The sequence below is a fragment of the Musca autumnalis genome, unplaced genomic scaffold (genome assembly GCF_047663935.1).
Source record: "Musca autumnalis isolate F117 unplaced genomic scaffold, ASM4766393v1 scaffold_4, whole genome shotgun sequence".
Taxonomy (NCBI): Eukaryota; Metazoa; Arthropoda; class Insecta; order Diptera; family Muscidae; genus Musca; species Musca autumnalis.
Window position 1 is genome coordinate 86,250,800 of NW_027411977.1, and position 16,667 is coordinate 86,267,466.

Below are 16,667 nucleotides of genomic sequence, written 5' to 3' on the forward strand. Positions count from 1 at the left end.
TAATTTAATATTTAAGGTTCCCTGCATTTTCAAAACTTTTCCAACAAAAATTGTCAAGATAGTTGAACACATTTTTAGATTAGATAATTTAGGGATAGTCGAAAAGTTTTTGTACCCAAAATTGTGGACAAGAAAGGAAACTAATTATTCCATTTTTTAACGACTTTTTACTTGTTAAATTTTTGGCGAGTCTCCGTCGGCAGAGCTGACTGATACTTTCTTACTTGTTCATTTTCCGATTTACCAAAAATCCAACATCTTGCCCATGTCTCGTTTCATGGCACATATAATACACTGAGCGACTTTTTATCTGCTTAGAGTCCGGAATATCTAGGTGGGGTCGTCATCATTAGGAGAGCTCGTTGTTCCTTTCTTTCGTTTTTTATAGTGATGATTTTTGCATAGAGTTGATTACTAACCCATGGTCTCTGTCAAACATAATCATACATAGTAACAATATGAATCCAGTCACCATGTTCTTCCTCCACCTGTATGGCACCTATGGGCTGATGAAAATTTTAAATGAAAAATATTTTCTTTATAAAACTTTTAAATATTACATTTATTTTATTCTCCCTTGTCCCATCTGGGATGTTTGTGGAACAATTATATTATATATTATATTTATTTTTTATAAAAGTTTTCTTTTAAAGTTTTCCTTTACTTCCTTTTGTTGCACTGGTCCACACTTACTTTTACGATAGACTACTGTAAGTAGCCAAGTTTACAGTCTAAAACAGGAATAATAATAATCTTTTTTTTATATGGTTTCACATTACTGTGATCTTACTCTGCTGCTATGGAATATTAATTACGAATGAGCAGAGAAACATCAAAACTGGATTTCTCCCATTTAATGTTTACCTATTTTCGCCTGAGTAGATGCCGGGAACAATGGTTGTTAAGAACATTAAAAAAATATTCATGACTAAACCAGAAATAGTACTTACTTAAATATGCTCTCCAGAGACACAACACTGTAGTAGATATAAATTTAGTATCAGCAGCATTCTCAATGCATTAAGACACTCACAAATAGTACAGCGGATAGTACAACACATTAAGCAAAAATGGAATTTTACAACATCCATTTGGTTGCAGTGAAACAAGCCTCTAGAAGTACTTAATTTTAATTAATAAATAATAAACATCGAAAATAATTTTTGTTTTGTTTCCTACTTTGCAAGAATTGTTTTGGCTGTGTGCGATGTGTATTTGCCAATTGCCGGTGTCAAGCCATCCTCAATTTGGGTTTGGTCGTAATGATGTTCGTTCAGCTCCGAGTGCAATTGTGGTTAGGCAACTTTTACCTGGCCAAGAACTAATATTTAGTAATAGTGAAAGCCCAAACAGTGTGGAAAGCTTAACGGAAAGGCCTAATGTAAGCGGCATTTATCCCGTTTTTGTAAACAATGTTCCGGTTTATCCTACATTAACTCCATTTTTACCTCAAACCACAACACCATCGCCGCAATTTCTCGAATGCATTCAACGATGTCCGACAACTTCGGAATATAATCCGGTGTGTGCCAACAATCGTCAGATGTATGGCAATGCACAGAAATTCAATTGTGCCAGACGATGTGGAGCAAGTAAGTTTAAGAAGCAAACATTCATTGGAAAATACGAGTACTAATTATAGAAATCACATTAGCGAGCGGTAACTAAAGCAATTGTTAAATATGACTAATTATATTTCAATTGTTCATTCGACATGCTTGTAGTTATGTTTCTCCATAACAAAGTGTTTAGTGAATGAGATTTGGGATATAATAACACGGAAACTCTTTTTATATAAATACAAACTCATATACAAGGAAGCTGTGGGCATATGAAAGTAGATCAAGGTATGAAAGGAAGTCGAAAAATAGAAACCTCAGAAATCATGTGTAGCGGCGTTTTAAAAGTTTACGTTGGAAGTTCCTTGTTCCTGATGGCAACATTTTTGTAGTCGTCTGGGCATACATATCTACATTGAGGTTATTACCTTTTATGCAAATATGTAAAATACCAACACATAGCCGTGTAGAGCATGGAATACGAAAGAAAGACTCTTCCAGTACAGTAACACAATTGCATGCTCTCGTTGCATCACTTGTCATCACCTCCCCCAACAGTCATGTCAGAAGGAATCTTCGTGAACTAGATGGAGCGGTCCAATGTCGTTTGAATAGAAAGCAGTTTGAATAATATTCACTCAGATCCAGTAGCAAGAGGCATAAACAAATATCGGATGAATGCGGCGCTCGGAGTACATCCCCCATATATGTCAGCTAAGAAAAGTCAGCTGCCGCGACAAAACAGAGTAGTTTTGGCTCTACTGCGCACGGAATGGAAAAACCCTACTTCCTGAGAAAATAGTCTGAAAGATTCAAAAAACCCCTATGACACCGTGAGTAGTGGTTGGAGCGCAAGATAACTCTCGAACGTATCTGCCGATTCGATCCAAAATTTGGCCTTCATAATATCTTGTCCAAACTTAGTTTAAGTTCGAAGATAAGCCATATCGGTTCACTCCTTCAGGTACCTCCCCCACAAAAGTTCAAAAATGTCAGGTTCGAATATGGACTATTTTGGCCCATTCCTTCGGGTACCTCCCACACAAAATTTCGTAAAAATTCACTTTACAACCTGCTCTCGAATCACTTTAGTTTTTGTTGATGCAACTTGCATTCGCTGCCACAATTACGACAGTAACAGTTTTTTCAGGAGTAAGTCCATACTTATTGAGAAAACAGCCCGAAAGTTGTAAAAGACCCCTATGTCACCATATCGTCGGTGTCATGCTTAAGTGTTCCATACGCCATTTTTTACTTTTTGAGATACAGATTGTTTCTAGGGTTTTCCGGTATGCTCTTTCTGAATTTCTAGTCGGCTTTCTCCTATCTGCTCTAGTTTCCGAGATATCCACGCCTCGATGGGAAAGCATAAACTTTTTTCAGTTATGAAATTAATATTTTAAAAACTTACAAGTTTAAAAACACATTTCAAAAATCAGTATTTTAATTTTCGATTTAGAAGTATTTAATTTATTGAGGCAAAGATGGAAAAATTTTTTGTCATTTTGTTCCATGTGATTTACAATATTTCAAATTTTTTGTCATAAGTGCGGATATGGAACAAATCGACAAAAATTCTTTTTTTAAAAAAATCTCTATAACTTATATATTCCAATAAATATTCCTTTAAATTTTTGCAAATAGGTTCTATACACTATTATTAATATTTCTAGTCAAAAATATAAATATTTGCTTTAGCCAGCTCCACACAGTTGTGACGCAAAACATTAAAATGCGATTATCTCAAAACAGGCAAATGGCGTATGGAACACTTAAGCATGACACCGACGATATGTAGTGGCTGGAGAGCTCCAACCGAATACTGCGTTCGTCCACATTTTGGATATCGTAATATTTCTTCGAATATTAGATGAAATTCGAAGGTGGTGCTTATAGGTCCACTCCTTCCGATACCTCTTCCACAAAAGTTCGAAAATATTCGCTAAAATTGTACGCGCGATTCCTCATAGACGTAGCAACCCATTTGGTCCAAACTTTGGATCTCTAAATATGGTCGAAACTTAGTTTATGTTCAAATTTGGGACCTATCTGTCCAATCCTTGTTGTACCACCCACACAAATGTTCAACATTTTGGTGTGGTTAAGGGTCTGTTCGAGGATCCTTTGGACATTATTACCGAAGGTTTTCCTAGTGCCCCTGTTTACAGCGATATTATGTTTTTCGTAGGCTAGTGTGATCCCCGCAAATTTTTGAGCTTTAATCCTATCCATAGTTTTGTCGGTTCATACGCCCAAAATTTTAAAAAATCCCTCCATAAATACATAAGTTTTTTTGGGAAAAAAGTATTTTAATCCACACAGGCTGAGGGTATATCTCTGTCGGCAAAGCCGACTGATACTTTTTTACTTGTTTAATTCTACACTTCAATAGTAATTTTAATTCCAAATTTCAGGTTTGCAGGTGTCTCTATCCGTTTAACCAAATTTTTATACCCTCAGCATTTATGCTAACGAGGGTATATACACTTTCATACGGGCAAAATGTGCCTCATCGAAATAATGGTTTTAGACCCTAAGTATGTTTGGACGAAATGTGTTTCAGACAATTTGGAGTCGATTGAGCAATGTCCGTCCGTCTGTCTGTCCGTCTGTCTGGCTGGCTGGAGCGCACGATAACTCTCGAACGGATAAACCGATTCGGTTCAAATTTTGGCTTTCGTAATATTTTACCCAAACTTAGTTTAAGTTCGAAGATGGGCTATATCGGTCCACTCCATCCGGTACCTCCCCCACAAAAATTCAAAAATGTTCGGAAAATTTGTGCGCACCATAACTCTTGCAGGGAGTAACCGATTTGGTCCATACTTCGCCCATCGTAAAATGTGTACCAGACTTAGATAAGGTTTCAATATGGCCTCTATCGGTCTACTCCTTCTGGTACCTCCCACACAAAATTTCGGAAAAGTTCAGTTTAGGGCCATCTCTCGAATCGCTTTGATTTTTGTTTTATCGACTTGTATTCACTACCCTCCACGGTACACGTTTCATCAGGGGCAAGTCCATACTTCCTGAGAATATAGCCTGAAAGTTACAAAAAACCCCATGACACCATGTGAGGTGGTTGGAGCACAAGATAACTCTCGAACGGATCTGCCGATTCGGTCCAAAATTTGGACTTAGTAATATTTTGTCCAAACATAGTTTAAGTTTGAAGATAAGCCATATCGGTTCACTCCTTCAGGTACCTCCCCCACAAAAGTTCAAAAATGTTCATAAAAATTGTTCGTACGGTAACTCTTGAAGGGAGTGGCCGAATCGGTCTATACTTTACACATCCTAATATATCTACCAGATATAGATCAGATTGAAATATAGACTATATTTGTCCACTCCATCCGGTACCTCCCCCACAAAATTTCAGAAAAGTTCACTTTAAGATCTGTTATCGAATGACTTTTATTTTTGTTGAAGCAACTTGCATTCGCTGCCTCAATTACGATGGTAAAAGTTTTTTTAGGGGCAAGTCCATACTTCTTGAGTAAACAACCCGAAGAATGTAAAAACCCCCTATGGCACCATATGTTGTGGCTGGAGATCCACTTGCATAGCGGTCAATGTCTATCCATTCCTTTTAGTATCTTCTACGCAAAACTATTGATCTTTAATCCTAATCAACATTTTTGTCGGTTCAAACGCCCAAAACTTTTAAAACCCCCTAAATACACACGTATTTTGGGGAAAAAATTGTTTCAATATACACAGGCTGAGGGTATATCCCTGTCGGCAAAGCCGACCGATACTTTTTTACTTGTTTCTTTTCGTACACATAAGAACGAACTACCAAAACCATTTCCTTATATCAACACCACTTCCCAACATTGATTCCCATACCAAATATGAAAAATGTAACTATATCTGTTCAAAATATACAATTGGTACCAAATTTAGTAACTTTTAATACGTTTCAAATTTCGAAAAGCCCGTCAGTACATCTCTCTAACTCCCCATCGGCGACCCTCGTTCTAAATTTCAGAATTCTGGCTCTTTCCGTTTGCCATATTTAGTACCTTCTAGTACTTTTCGGGTTTCAGCTCTATCCGTTCACCTAAATCCAAATTGTACTAAATTTAGTACCATTTAGTACTTTTCGTACACATAAGAAAAAACTTCCAAAAGCATTTCCTTACATCAACACCACTGCCCAACCTTGATTTACATACCAAATTTTAAGATTTTTGCTATATCTGTTCAAAATATACAATTGGTACTAAATTTAGTAACTCTTAGTGCTTTTCGAATTTCCAGAAGACCCTCTCCATCAGTGATGATCGTTCCGAATTTCAGAACTCTAGCTCTTCCCGTTTGCCATATTTGGTACCATTTCGAATTTCCAAAAAAAAAAAAAAAACAGCCTTATCTCACCCTTACCAACTAAGCTAAGCTCAGCCTTTAGGCTAGAGAGGGTATATACACTTTGACACGGCAAAAAATGTGCCTCATCGAAATAACGGTATTAGGACACAAATTCGTTTCAGACAATTTGGAGTCGATTTAGTCATGTCCGTCCGTCTGTCTATCTGGCTGGCTGGTGCGCACGATAACTCTCGAACGGATCAACCGATTCGAACCAAATTTTGAATATAGTAATATTTTGTCCAAACTTAGTTTAAGTTCGAAGATGGGCACAAAAGTTCAAATTTTTGCTGTAAAATGGTGTGGACGATAATTCTCGAAGGGAGCAATCAATTTGGTCCAAACTTTGCACATCGTATTATTCCTTCCAGATATAAATCGGGTTCGAATATGGACTATATCGGTCCTCTACTTCGGGTACCTCTCACACAAAATTAGGATAAAATGAAGTTTAGGAGCTCCTCTCGGACCGTTTCGATTTATTTTCTGTAGGTTGTCCTTGCGGCTCCCTTTACGACGGAAGAATTTTTTTCTTGCGCAAGTACATTCTTCCTGAGATATTGGCCTAAATGCTCCAAGAAACCCTGACGGCACCACACAAAATGACAAATCCTCTGTCGAAATTGAACATGCTTCAGCTTGTGATTTGTCCAATTTTTACGATGATTTATTATAAAAAACTCGTTTGCCTAGGGGAGCTTTGAACTCACAGCTCTAGGTTTAATAGACGCTCACACGCTCTAAGCTAAAGTTCTCATTACTTAGTAATGAGTGGTAATGCAGAAGGTAGCATGTTTTTTCTAATGGGCTATTCGACTAAAATGTCTTCCAAAGTTTTGATGGATAAAAATCGAAATTTATTGCCATAGAAACCGAAACATTTAATTTTTCTATTCATGTTGGTTAGAGAATACCGGCTGCACAATTGGCATGTTCTTAGAATTTTGTGCCCTTGTGTGTACGTTTAAACTTGTCGACAAAATTATCGAGATTTCATGGATATTTTAATGATTGTGGACGTTCCGAATAAATGCGTACATTTTGCTAATAAAATTGATTTTTGCTGATAAATTGATTGATTAAAGCACAAAAGTGTTGAACTTTTGCGGAGTAGGTACATGGAGCAATGGGTCAACATAGTCTATTTTGAGTGCGGATCTCATTTTGGGATTCCTTCATTCATTACCATCCTTTTTTACCACGCTCACCAGCATTTTCAGTTGGTCACCGTAGGATTTGGAGCTATTGGGCGATTAGGCCATTTTAGGCCTGGGTTAACCTTCTTTATCAGGATTTATTTGAAATATGAGCAATGGAATTGACATCGTGTGATACATAAAACAAATTGATGAATCAAAATGAGATGACAACACATACATATGTACTTTTTTCGATTAGAGCGCGCTCTATTCTCGTCTGTAAACATAAAGGGAACAGTTGTTTTGTTTGTTTGTCAAGGCTGTTGTTTACATTTTTAGGTTATGTCATACAAAAAAACATAACCAGGTATGAAGCAAAAATCATAAACTGTATTTAAAACAAGTAAGAAAGTATCAGTCAGCTGAGCCGACAGAGATATACCCTCAGCCAAGTATCCGAAGGTTTTTTAGCTGTTGGGAAAATTTTCCAGGATGGAAAGGGCCGCAAAAAACTACATGTTGCAACAAAATTCAGAATGATCCAAGACGAGTGCATTTTTTCCAAACTTTGGGTAGAGTGTACCCATAGGAGTGATCCGATGTAGTACATATTCGGACCTAATACAAATCTGTAGGAAATATTTTTTTTCTTTATTAGTCTATGGATATTTTCCTTACAGACTATATAATTAAATATGTTGTACTTAATTTTCTGAATTTAAATATATTACAATTTTACTTTTCAATTTACAAAGTTTGAGCTAATCGATTTCTCTCTTAAAAGGTTATTTTACACATTAGCCAGTTTAGGTGGTGCCGGTAGGATTTTTGGACCTTTTTGGGTCATTATCTCAGGAAGTATGGACATTCCCACGAAAAAAAATTACAACGTCGTAACAGGGGCCGCAAGTGCAACCTGCTGCGTCACAAATTAATAAGATCAGAGAGGAGTTGTTAAACTATACTTCTTCCAAATTTTGTGTGGGAGGTACTCAAATTAGTCGACCGATATAGTCCATATTAGAACTCGATCTATGCCTGAAAGTAATATTACCAATAGCAAAGTTTGGCTCAATTCGGTTATTCCCTCCTAGAGTTATCATGCCCACAATCTTGGCGAAACATTTTGAACATTTGTGGGGGAGTTACCGGAAGCAGAGATGGTCTGTATGACGATTTTTTAGGTTTTCGACTGTAAGAAAGTTGTAAACGTCGGAAACGTCATATACCCGTAGAAAACGTATAAAAAGTAGTAAATGTCATAAACCTCAAAAAAATGTATGTTACCATCATATTTTTCACTTAATATTAATTCTGCAAGCCTGTCTTTGTTATTGAAGAGGGTCCGTACCCTTTTTGAAAATAACAGCATATTTTTATTAATATTTTAATTTTTAAAATAACTGAAGTAATTGAACAATAAATTGGATTACGCACTTAGTACGCCATCTACAATATATTCCGAACACTACCACTACTTTGCGTAGATTCAAAGAATTTGCGGGTGAAGTAATAAACAAACATATGTATAATGCCCATATAATATAAAAAATATATATACATTTTAGAGTGAAATCTTTTTATGCCTGTTTTGTAATAAAATAGGATCTCAAAAAAATAATAATAAAATGAGTTTTATTATTATGGAAAAACATCGATTTTTAGGTTATAAAATTCGTTTGTTTATTCTGTCAAAAACCTTGTTTGTTTGGCTAGGATTACGACGTTTCCGACGTATGTAATATACGTCAGAAATGTATGTCATATACGTCATCATTGTAGACAGACCATCTCTGACCGGAAGGAGTGGACCGATATGGTCTATCTTCGAATTTAAACTAAGTTTGGACAAAATATTGAAAGACCCAACATTTTAACCAAATATGTTGATCCGTTCGAGAGTTATCGTGCACTCCAACTACGACACACGGTATTATATGGGTTGTTTGCAGTTTTCGTGCTGATTTCTGAGGATATATGGACTTGCTCCTGAAAAAAATTACATCGTTGTAATGGGGGTAGTGAATACAAGTGGCTGCAACAAAAATCAAAGCGATTCGAGAGCAGGCCTTAAACTGCACTTAAGCAAAATATGGACTAATTCGGTTACACCCTTCAAGAGTTATCGTGCGGACAATTTTTGCGAACATTTTTGAACTTTTGTGGGGGAGGTACCTGAAGGAGTGGACCGATATGGCCATCTTCGAACTTAAATCAAATCAAATCTGGACAAAATATTTCGATACCCAAAATTTGAACCGAATCGATTGATCCGTTCGAGAGTTATCGTGCGCACCAGCCAGACAGACGGACAGACAGACAGACGGATGGACATTGCTAGATCGACTCAAAATTGTCTGAAACGCGTATTGCCAGGCGCCATTTGAATTTTTTCTTCGGATAGTTTGACAGTTTTTAGCCTAGACTTGCTCAGGACAGTTTGTCGTACGACAATTGCTCAAAAAAAGGTTCCTGTGAATTGGTACAAAGAAATTGAGCATAAAATCGATCGCGGTGCTTCAAACGACGTTTATAAGATCGTGATAGACGACGAATCTAGGATCTATGTTTAGGAGCCTGAAACAAAGTATGAATCGGCCGTTTGGGTCTTCGAAAGCGAGCCAAATCAAGCGAAAGTTGTTCATGTAAAAGCACTTCGAAGCAAAAGGTTGCCTGTTTCTTCAGAAAAAACTGACTGTGTGGCTACTATACGGCTTGAGAAATATAGGACGGTGTGGTACACTATAATTTGTTTGCCTGAAGTGTCCTGAGAAGTTCGAAAAGCGAACAAGAGAAGACAAATCATTCTGCATCATGACAATGTGGGCTCTCACACATCGATTCAAACCAGCGCCTGTTTGACAGGACAAAACGTGGAATTGATGGGTCATCCGTCGTACAGCACTGACTGGGGATCCAATGACTCCACTTGATTCCAGCACATCAAGAAAAAAAAAGAAGTGGTCAACGATTTTTGTTGCCTGAAGATGCTGTAAAAGCGTTCAAAAACCATGTTTTGGAGGTGTCTCAATCGGAGTGGAAAAAGTGCTTCGCCAATATGTTTGAGCGCACGAAAAAGTGTATAAATCATGCTGGAGACTACTTAAGAAAACAATAAAATCGTTTTTGATGGTAAATATTCGCGTTTTCATTGTTAGGCCAGATAACTATCTGGCCGTCGTAGAATAGAATACGTTGTAAACATGTTCGAGTCGATCGGACAAAAATTGGCTGAGTTATGAGCGTTAGAAAGGGAAAAATTATTGTGATTTGTATGTAACATCCATAGTACAATTACCCAGGTAGTGGCATCGTAAAATTTTGAATATGTTATGTCAAAACTTTCTTTATGTTGTTGGGGAAATTACAACAAAAATAATAATTTTTTTTAAGGGATTTGACTTTTCATATTCGATCAGCTGGTGTCATGGTAACATCGAAGTTTTAAACCCGGGGCCTAATTCTCGCATACGTGATCGAGTTATTTCGATCGATATTTTCAGTATTTGGATTACGGCATCCGTTGTCGAAAACATTTTCGAGTTGAATCTTTCGAGTTTTTGCCCGCCACACATTTGCTGTCGAAATGATTATTTTTGTGGCAAAAAACGAACTTTAATGGAACATTTTGCAATAAAACTAATCAAAATCACATACTAATGACTTTTTCCAATAAAATGAGTAAAAAATAGACAAAAAGTGGCTGTTTCTTAAAAATTAAAAATATATTTTCCAATGTCAGAATGTGATTTTAATATTTTTACATAGTGGAATTTTTTTCGGGTCACTATTACTTTTAATTTTTCACAATTTTCTATTATTTTGTACAATTTTCATGTTTTCATTTCATTTCAACGCGCACAACAACTTGTTTGTTTGTAATATTTTGTGTTTATCATATGTTTCATTGTTCGATAACCGTATGTATCGATAACTTTTTTAAATAATTTCGATCGTATAAGGGAATCCAAAAATTTCGTTCGTTCGTAATTTGTCTTCGAACAAAAACTCGCTCGATAACGGATGAGAGAATTGGGTCCCCGATTTTCTCGAAATGACATTTTTGAAAGCGGTGCCCACTGTAGCTCGAAGACGGCTGATCCGATCTTCATATATTTTTGTGGGATTATTATGCGCATTCAAAGCTAGCCCTTAAGCGTGATATTAAAAAAAATTTTTGACGGATTTATTGCAAAAAAAACTTTCCATTTTTCGTTAAAAATCGAAAGTTTTCATTTTGACAGTTCACCATATTTAAAAAAATTGGTATTTATAATTCCGTTCCGTTTACGGAAAAGTTTATAGTGTTCTTAATGATCCCACAAAAATATATGCTGATCGGTTTATTCGTGTTTGAGCTAAAGTGTGCATCGCAAACTGCTTTAGTAAAAACAGTGTTTCGTAGGCGGGCATTTAAAAAAAAAATCTATGCAATATTTTTTAAGCAAAAAAATCCGGAAGTAGCTCCAGGTGTGAGCTCTCATAAGAAAAACGATTTATTTTGTATATGGTTATTGTTGACCTTTGATCAGTAATTTTCTTCTTCTAATAGTTTGGCTTAAGGTCATAAAGAATTAAAAACAGAACATTTTCGGTTTTTATACCCTCAGCCTTTAGGCTAAAGAGGGTATTTACACTTTGATACGACCAAAAATGTGCCTCATCGAAATAATGGTTTTAGACCCCAAGTATGTTTGTACGATATCCGTTTCAGACAATTTTGAGTAGATCTAGCAATGTCCGTCCGTCTGTCTGTCTGTCTGTCTGTCCGTCTGTCTGTCTGTCTGGCTGGCTGGTGCGCACGATAACTCTCGAGCGGATCAATCGATTCGGTTCAAATTTTGGGTATCGAAATATTTTGTCCAGATTTGATTTAAGTTCGAAGATGGGTTATATCGGTCCACTCCTTCCGGTACCTCCCCCACAAAAGTTCGAAAATGTTCGGAAAACTTGTGCGCACGATAACTCTTGAAGTTAGTAACCGATTTGGTCCATACTTTGCACATCCTGAAATGTGTACCAGACTTAGATAAGGTTTCAATCTGGACTCAATCGGTTTACTCCTTCGGGTACCTCCCACACAAAATTTCGGAAAAGTTCAGTTTAGGGCCAATTCTCGAATCGCTTTGATTTTTGTTTTAGCAACTTGTATTCACTGTCCTCCATACGACGGTACAAGTTTCATCAGGGGCAAGTCCATACTTCCTGAGAAAATAGCCCGAAAGTTGCAAAAAACCCCTATGACACCGTGTGAGGTGGTTGGAGCGCAAGATAACTCTCGGACGGATCTGCTGATTCGGTCCAAAAGTTGGCCTTAGTAATATTTTGTCCAAACATAGTTTAAATTTGAAGATAAGCCATATCGGTCCACTCCTTCAGGTACCTCCCCCACAAAAGTTCAAAAATGTTCGGAAAAATTGTTCGTACGGTAACTCTTGAAGGGAGTGGCCGAATTGGTCTATACTTTACACATCCTAATATATCTACCAGATATAGATCAGGTTCAAATATGAACTATATTTGTCCACTGCATCCGGTACCTCCCACACAAATTTTGGGATAAATTCACTTTAAGACCTGATATCGAATCTCTCTGATTTTTGTTGAAGCAATTTGCATTCGCTGTCTCAATTACGATGGTAAAAGTTTTTTGAAGGTCAAAGAAAACTGTAAACTTTGAGAGCTTCTCTTGCAAAACTCACTTTTCAGACTTAGCATACTATTATTTGGAGGTGTCGATATGTTGTGGCTGGAGATCCACTTCCATAATGGTCAATGTCGATCCATTCCTGTTAGTATCTCCTCCGCAAAACTTTTGATCTTTAATCCTAATCAAAATTTTTGTCGATTCAAACGCCCAACATTTTTAAAACCCCCTAAATACATACGTCTTTTGGAAAAAAATTGTTTCAATATACACATGCTGAGGGTATATATCTGTCGGCATAGCCGACTGACACTTTTTTACTTGTTTGTTTTTATTTTTAATATCCGATATTTCGACTATCATCGAAAGTCATCATCGGGGATTTTATTCACTTTAAAGAGAAACAAATAACATTTTCTTACATAATTATATAAAACAATCATATAATAATAATTACATTGTATTGCAACTAATTGTTGTTAAACTGCTACCGTTTTTTCATCCTCGTCTGTTGAGAATAACTTGCCAACTAAAGTTTTTGGTGTTTTTCTATTGTGTTTCTATAAATCTGTGCACAGTGTTCCGTGTCAGACTTGTAATTCATTCTATTTTCTGCAGGTACATTGACGATGTGCAACATTTCTAATATGAATCTGCGTTTGTAGTTGCTCTCCTGAGCCAAAATATCTACATCTTTGAAATTAGGTGTGTGTCCTTCTCTGGCACAATGGGCTGCGAGAGCGGTTTTTTGCTCTAGAGGTTTGTTTTTAGCTTTTTGATCGGATTTGTGGGAACTGAGCCTGGTTTTGAGCTTCGTTTTTGTTGTTCCAACATATGTCTGCTTACATATGTTGGATCCGTCACCGTTGCATTTTATTTTATAGACAACATTTGATTTATCTTCACGTGGAATTTTTGATTTTGTTTTACTAAAAAAGTTGTTGTTGGTGTTGCTGCTTTTGAACGCTAATTGATAATTTTCATTATTATATAAATTAGAGTGTGAAAATCTCTCGGAAAAACCTGGGATATATGTAGATCTTTTGTATATTTTTTCGACTTTTTGTACGTTTTTGTCAGATCTGTTGTTGTTCTCTACATGTTTAATCAAACCGTTTATAGTTTTTGAAGGAAAATCATTCATTTTTAGAATGGTTTTAATTTTCATTATGTTTTTGCTGTGAAACTTCTTGTCACTTATGTTCAGCACCCTGTTGATAAAATTTGTCGCCGTATTAATTTTCATTCTGCTAGGATGTTTCGAGTGGTAGTTGATGATCCTACCGGAGGCAGTTGGTTTTTGATACCAGTCCAATAATAATATATTATTCTGCCTGTGTACTATGGCATCAAGGTATGGCAATTGGTTATTTGATTCACCTTCCATGGTAAAGCGTAATTGTCTGCTAAACCCATTTAGAGCGTTTAATGTATTTCCTACTTCGTCTTTTTTAATAACACAAAATATGTCGTCGACATATTTTGTTAATAATTTTGGTTTTATGGTCAGTTTTTTTAAGGAATCATCGATAAGTTTTTCCATAATGATGTCTGCGATGACTGGTGATATTGGTGATCCCATTGGCATCCCTTTAAGCTGCTCGAATACCTTGTCCTTGTATAAAAAATATCTTGCATCCTTAATGCATATAGTTAATATTTCAATGAAAAGGTTCATTGGGATGTGTGTGTGGTCCTTAATAATTGTCCAATTTTCTTTTATAGTATCGATCGCTAAATTAACTGGGACACTTGGGAACAGGGAAACGACATGGAACGATATTAACATTTCATCATCTTCACTACGTTGTTTATTTATTCTTGATTTGAAATCTATCGCGTCTTTAATATTGTATTTAGAATTAGTAGTAAGTACTTTTAGAATTTTAGCCATATACCTTGAAAGTTCGTATGTCGGAGAATTTACGAAGGAACATATAGGGCGCAAAGGAGTTCCATCTTTGTGGATTTTAGGCAGTCCATAAATTTTTGGTGGAAGGGATGTTCTACTTATTAGTTTTTGTTTTTCTCCTTCATTTATTATATTTAGATCAAATAATTTCATTACTAGTTTATTGTTCTTTTCTTGCAATGCCGATGTAGGATCTTTTCTTACGCGTTTATACGTACACATATCCGATAATATTTCGGTCATCTTTGACTCGTAGTCTGTTTTTGAGAGAACCACTGTTTTTCCGCCCTTATCTGCATTGAGTATCAAAATATGTTTGTTACAAATAAAAACAAAAAACCGAAAATGTTCTGTTTTTAATTCTTTATGACCTTAAGCCAATCTATTAGAAGAAGAAAAAAAACTATTTATCTAAATAAAATTGTAGGGTAATAGGCTTTAGGGCCATACAGCAAATTTCTCATTTTGTTTAATTTGCTGGATGGGCTTATTGACCTATTTATCGATACAGAGTCGGCGGCAAAAGGGAACTGATGAAGTTGTTTGGTGACAACTGAAACTATAGTCTTCCCAACCTCCGCCCACAACTAATCAATGTCATATCCACTGTCAAATATTTTGTTGTTATTCAAATATTTGAATACAACAAAATATGGACTCGAGCTGAAATAAACACAAAGATGTAAAAAAATATATAATGAAAAATTGCTTTTTGGTGCTCAATAAGAGGCATAACCCCTTAAGCAAAATGTTGATGTATCCCATAATCGGCCCTGATGTATGTCTGGTGCAAAGTATAGGCCAAAATCGGATCGGGAGGTATCAGAAAGAGTTGACTGATGTGGTCCATCTCCTAACTTGTTCTAAGTTTGGACCATATACTACGAGTGCAATGTTTGTACCAAATCAGTTGATCTTTTCGAAAGTTATCGTGCGCACCAGCCCGACAGACAAACTGACACACAGGTCTAAATCAAGTCCAAATAGTCTAAAGGATGAGGAACCCTCATTGTAATAATTTACTCAGAAAATGTAAAATCTTTTCAGCGGTTTAGGAGTCCATAATTTTACGATCGCCCGCTGAAGAAAAGACTGTTTCAGCATCCTCAATCAGGTATGCAAACATACACATACAAATAGACGGATGAATGTCAACAACAAATGGGACAGAGGAAATAAATAAGAAAGAGTAATAATGAATGACGTCACAATTTAAGTTACAACTGAATCATCTAAACAAATATGGGAGACAGATTATAACTAAAGGAATAGAAAAATAAACATGGAAAATTTAGAATATGCTATAATTGTCTGGTTGTAGTAAATTCTACATAGTAGTTGTTGTTGCTATACTAACTCAAATAAAGTAAATGCACAATAAAAATTTACATTACAAGCGTTTACATAACTTCACTTTTAATAAAATCCACTTTTGTATTCACAACAGTCACATTTTAAATAATAATTTTAATTTTCTGATTTTTCCAGATATTGAAATAGTACGAAGAGGAACCTGTATGGACCTTTTAAGATCACAAATGACGAACACTTAAGCCGAAACGAATTATGCAGCTTAACAACAGAAAATAATAACAAATCATAAAAAACAATGTTTAAGTTGTGTGTATTAGAGTAAAGAAAAATAATTATATAGAAATAATAAATTAAATAAATAAGTTTTATTTTTTGATAATTTTTATATTATAATTAATAATGACTCTATTTCGATGCATAATGCAATACGAAAGCCATAATTTAGACCATGGTACACATAGCCAGTTATAAGAACTTATTCTACAAGAGAAATAAATATCTTCCGGTACTTCAGTGGTACATAACTACGTATATGAACATAAGTTCAGTACATTCAGAGATTAATCAGTAAAATTGTAGAGTTTCTTTTCATAAACTTTTGCAACAATCCCCCTGCCACAAATGTTTAACTGAATATTTCACAATTGATGAAACAATAAAAACAGACGCACACTCTTGAAAATATAGAAAAAAGTACACAATTCTCAAAACAAAATAAACTT

The 16,667-nt window shown here is 35.8% G+C and overlaps 1 protein-coding gene across 1 annotated transcript; it reads left to right on the forward strand.

Annotated features, from left to right (window-relative positions):
• Nucleotides 1-996: 996 nt before the first annotated feature.
• Nucleotides 997-16,304, forward strand: LOC141404344 (uncharacterized). The gene is made up of 3 exons (XM_073987876.1): nucleotides 997-1,119; nucleotides 1,188-1,592; nucleotides 16,120-16,304. The coding sequence occupies exons 1-3, from the start codon at nucleotides 1,071-1,073 to the stop codon at nucleotides 16,182-16,184; spliced, it is 519 nt and encodes a 172-aa protein (XP_073843977.1). The 5' UTR covers nucleotides 997-1,070; the 3' UTR covers nucleotides 16,185-16,304.
• The last annotated feature ends 363 nt before the right edge of the window (nucleotides 16,305-16,667 follow it).

What these genes read in the sequence shown, in the direction of transcription:
- LOC141404344 (XM_073987876.1), top strand. Translation starts at nt 1,071, where the DNA reads ATGGAATTTTACAACATCCATTTGGTTGCAGTGAAACAAGCCTCTAGA. An exon ending in AGTGAAACAAGCCTCTAGAA is followed by an intron (nt 1,120 to 1,187) that starts GTACTTAATTTT and finishes CTACTTTGCAAG; the next exon opens with AATTGTTTTGGCTGTGTGCG. An exon ending in TGCCAGACGATGTGGAGCAA is followed by an intron (nt 1,593 to 16,119) that starts GTAAGTTTAAGA and finishes TGATTTTTCCAG; the next exon opens with ATATTGAAATAGTACGAAGA.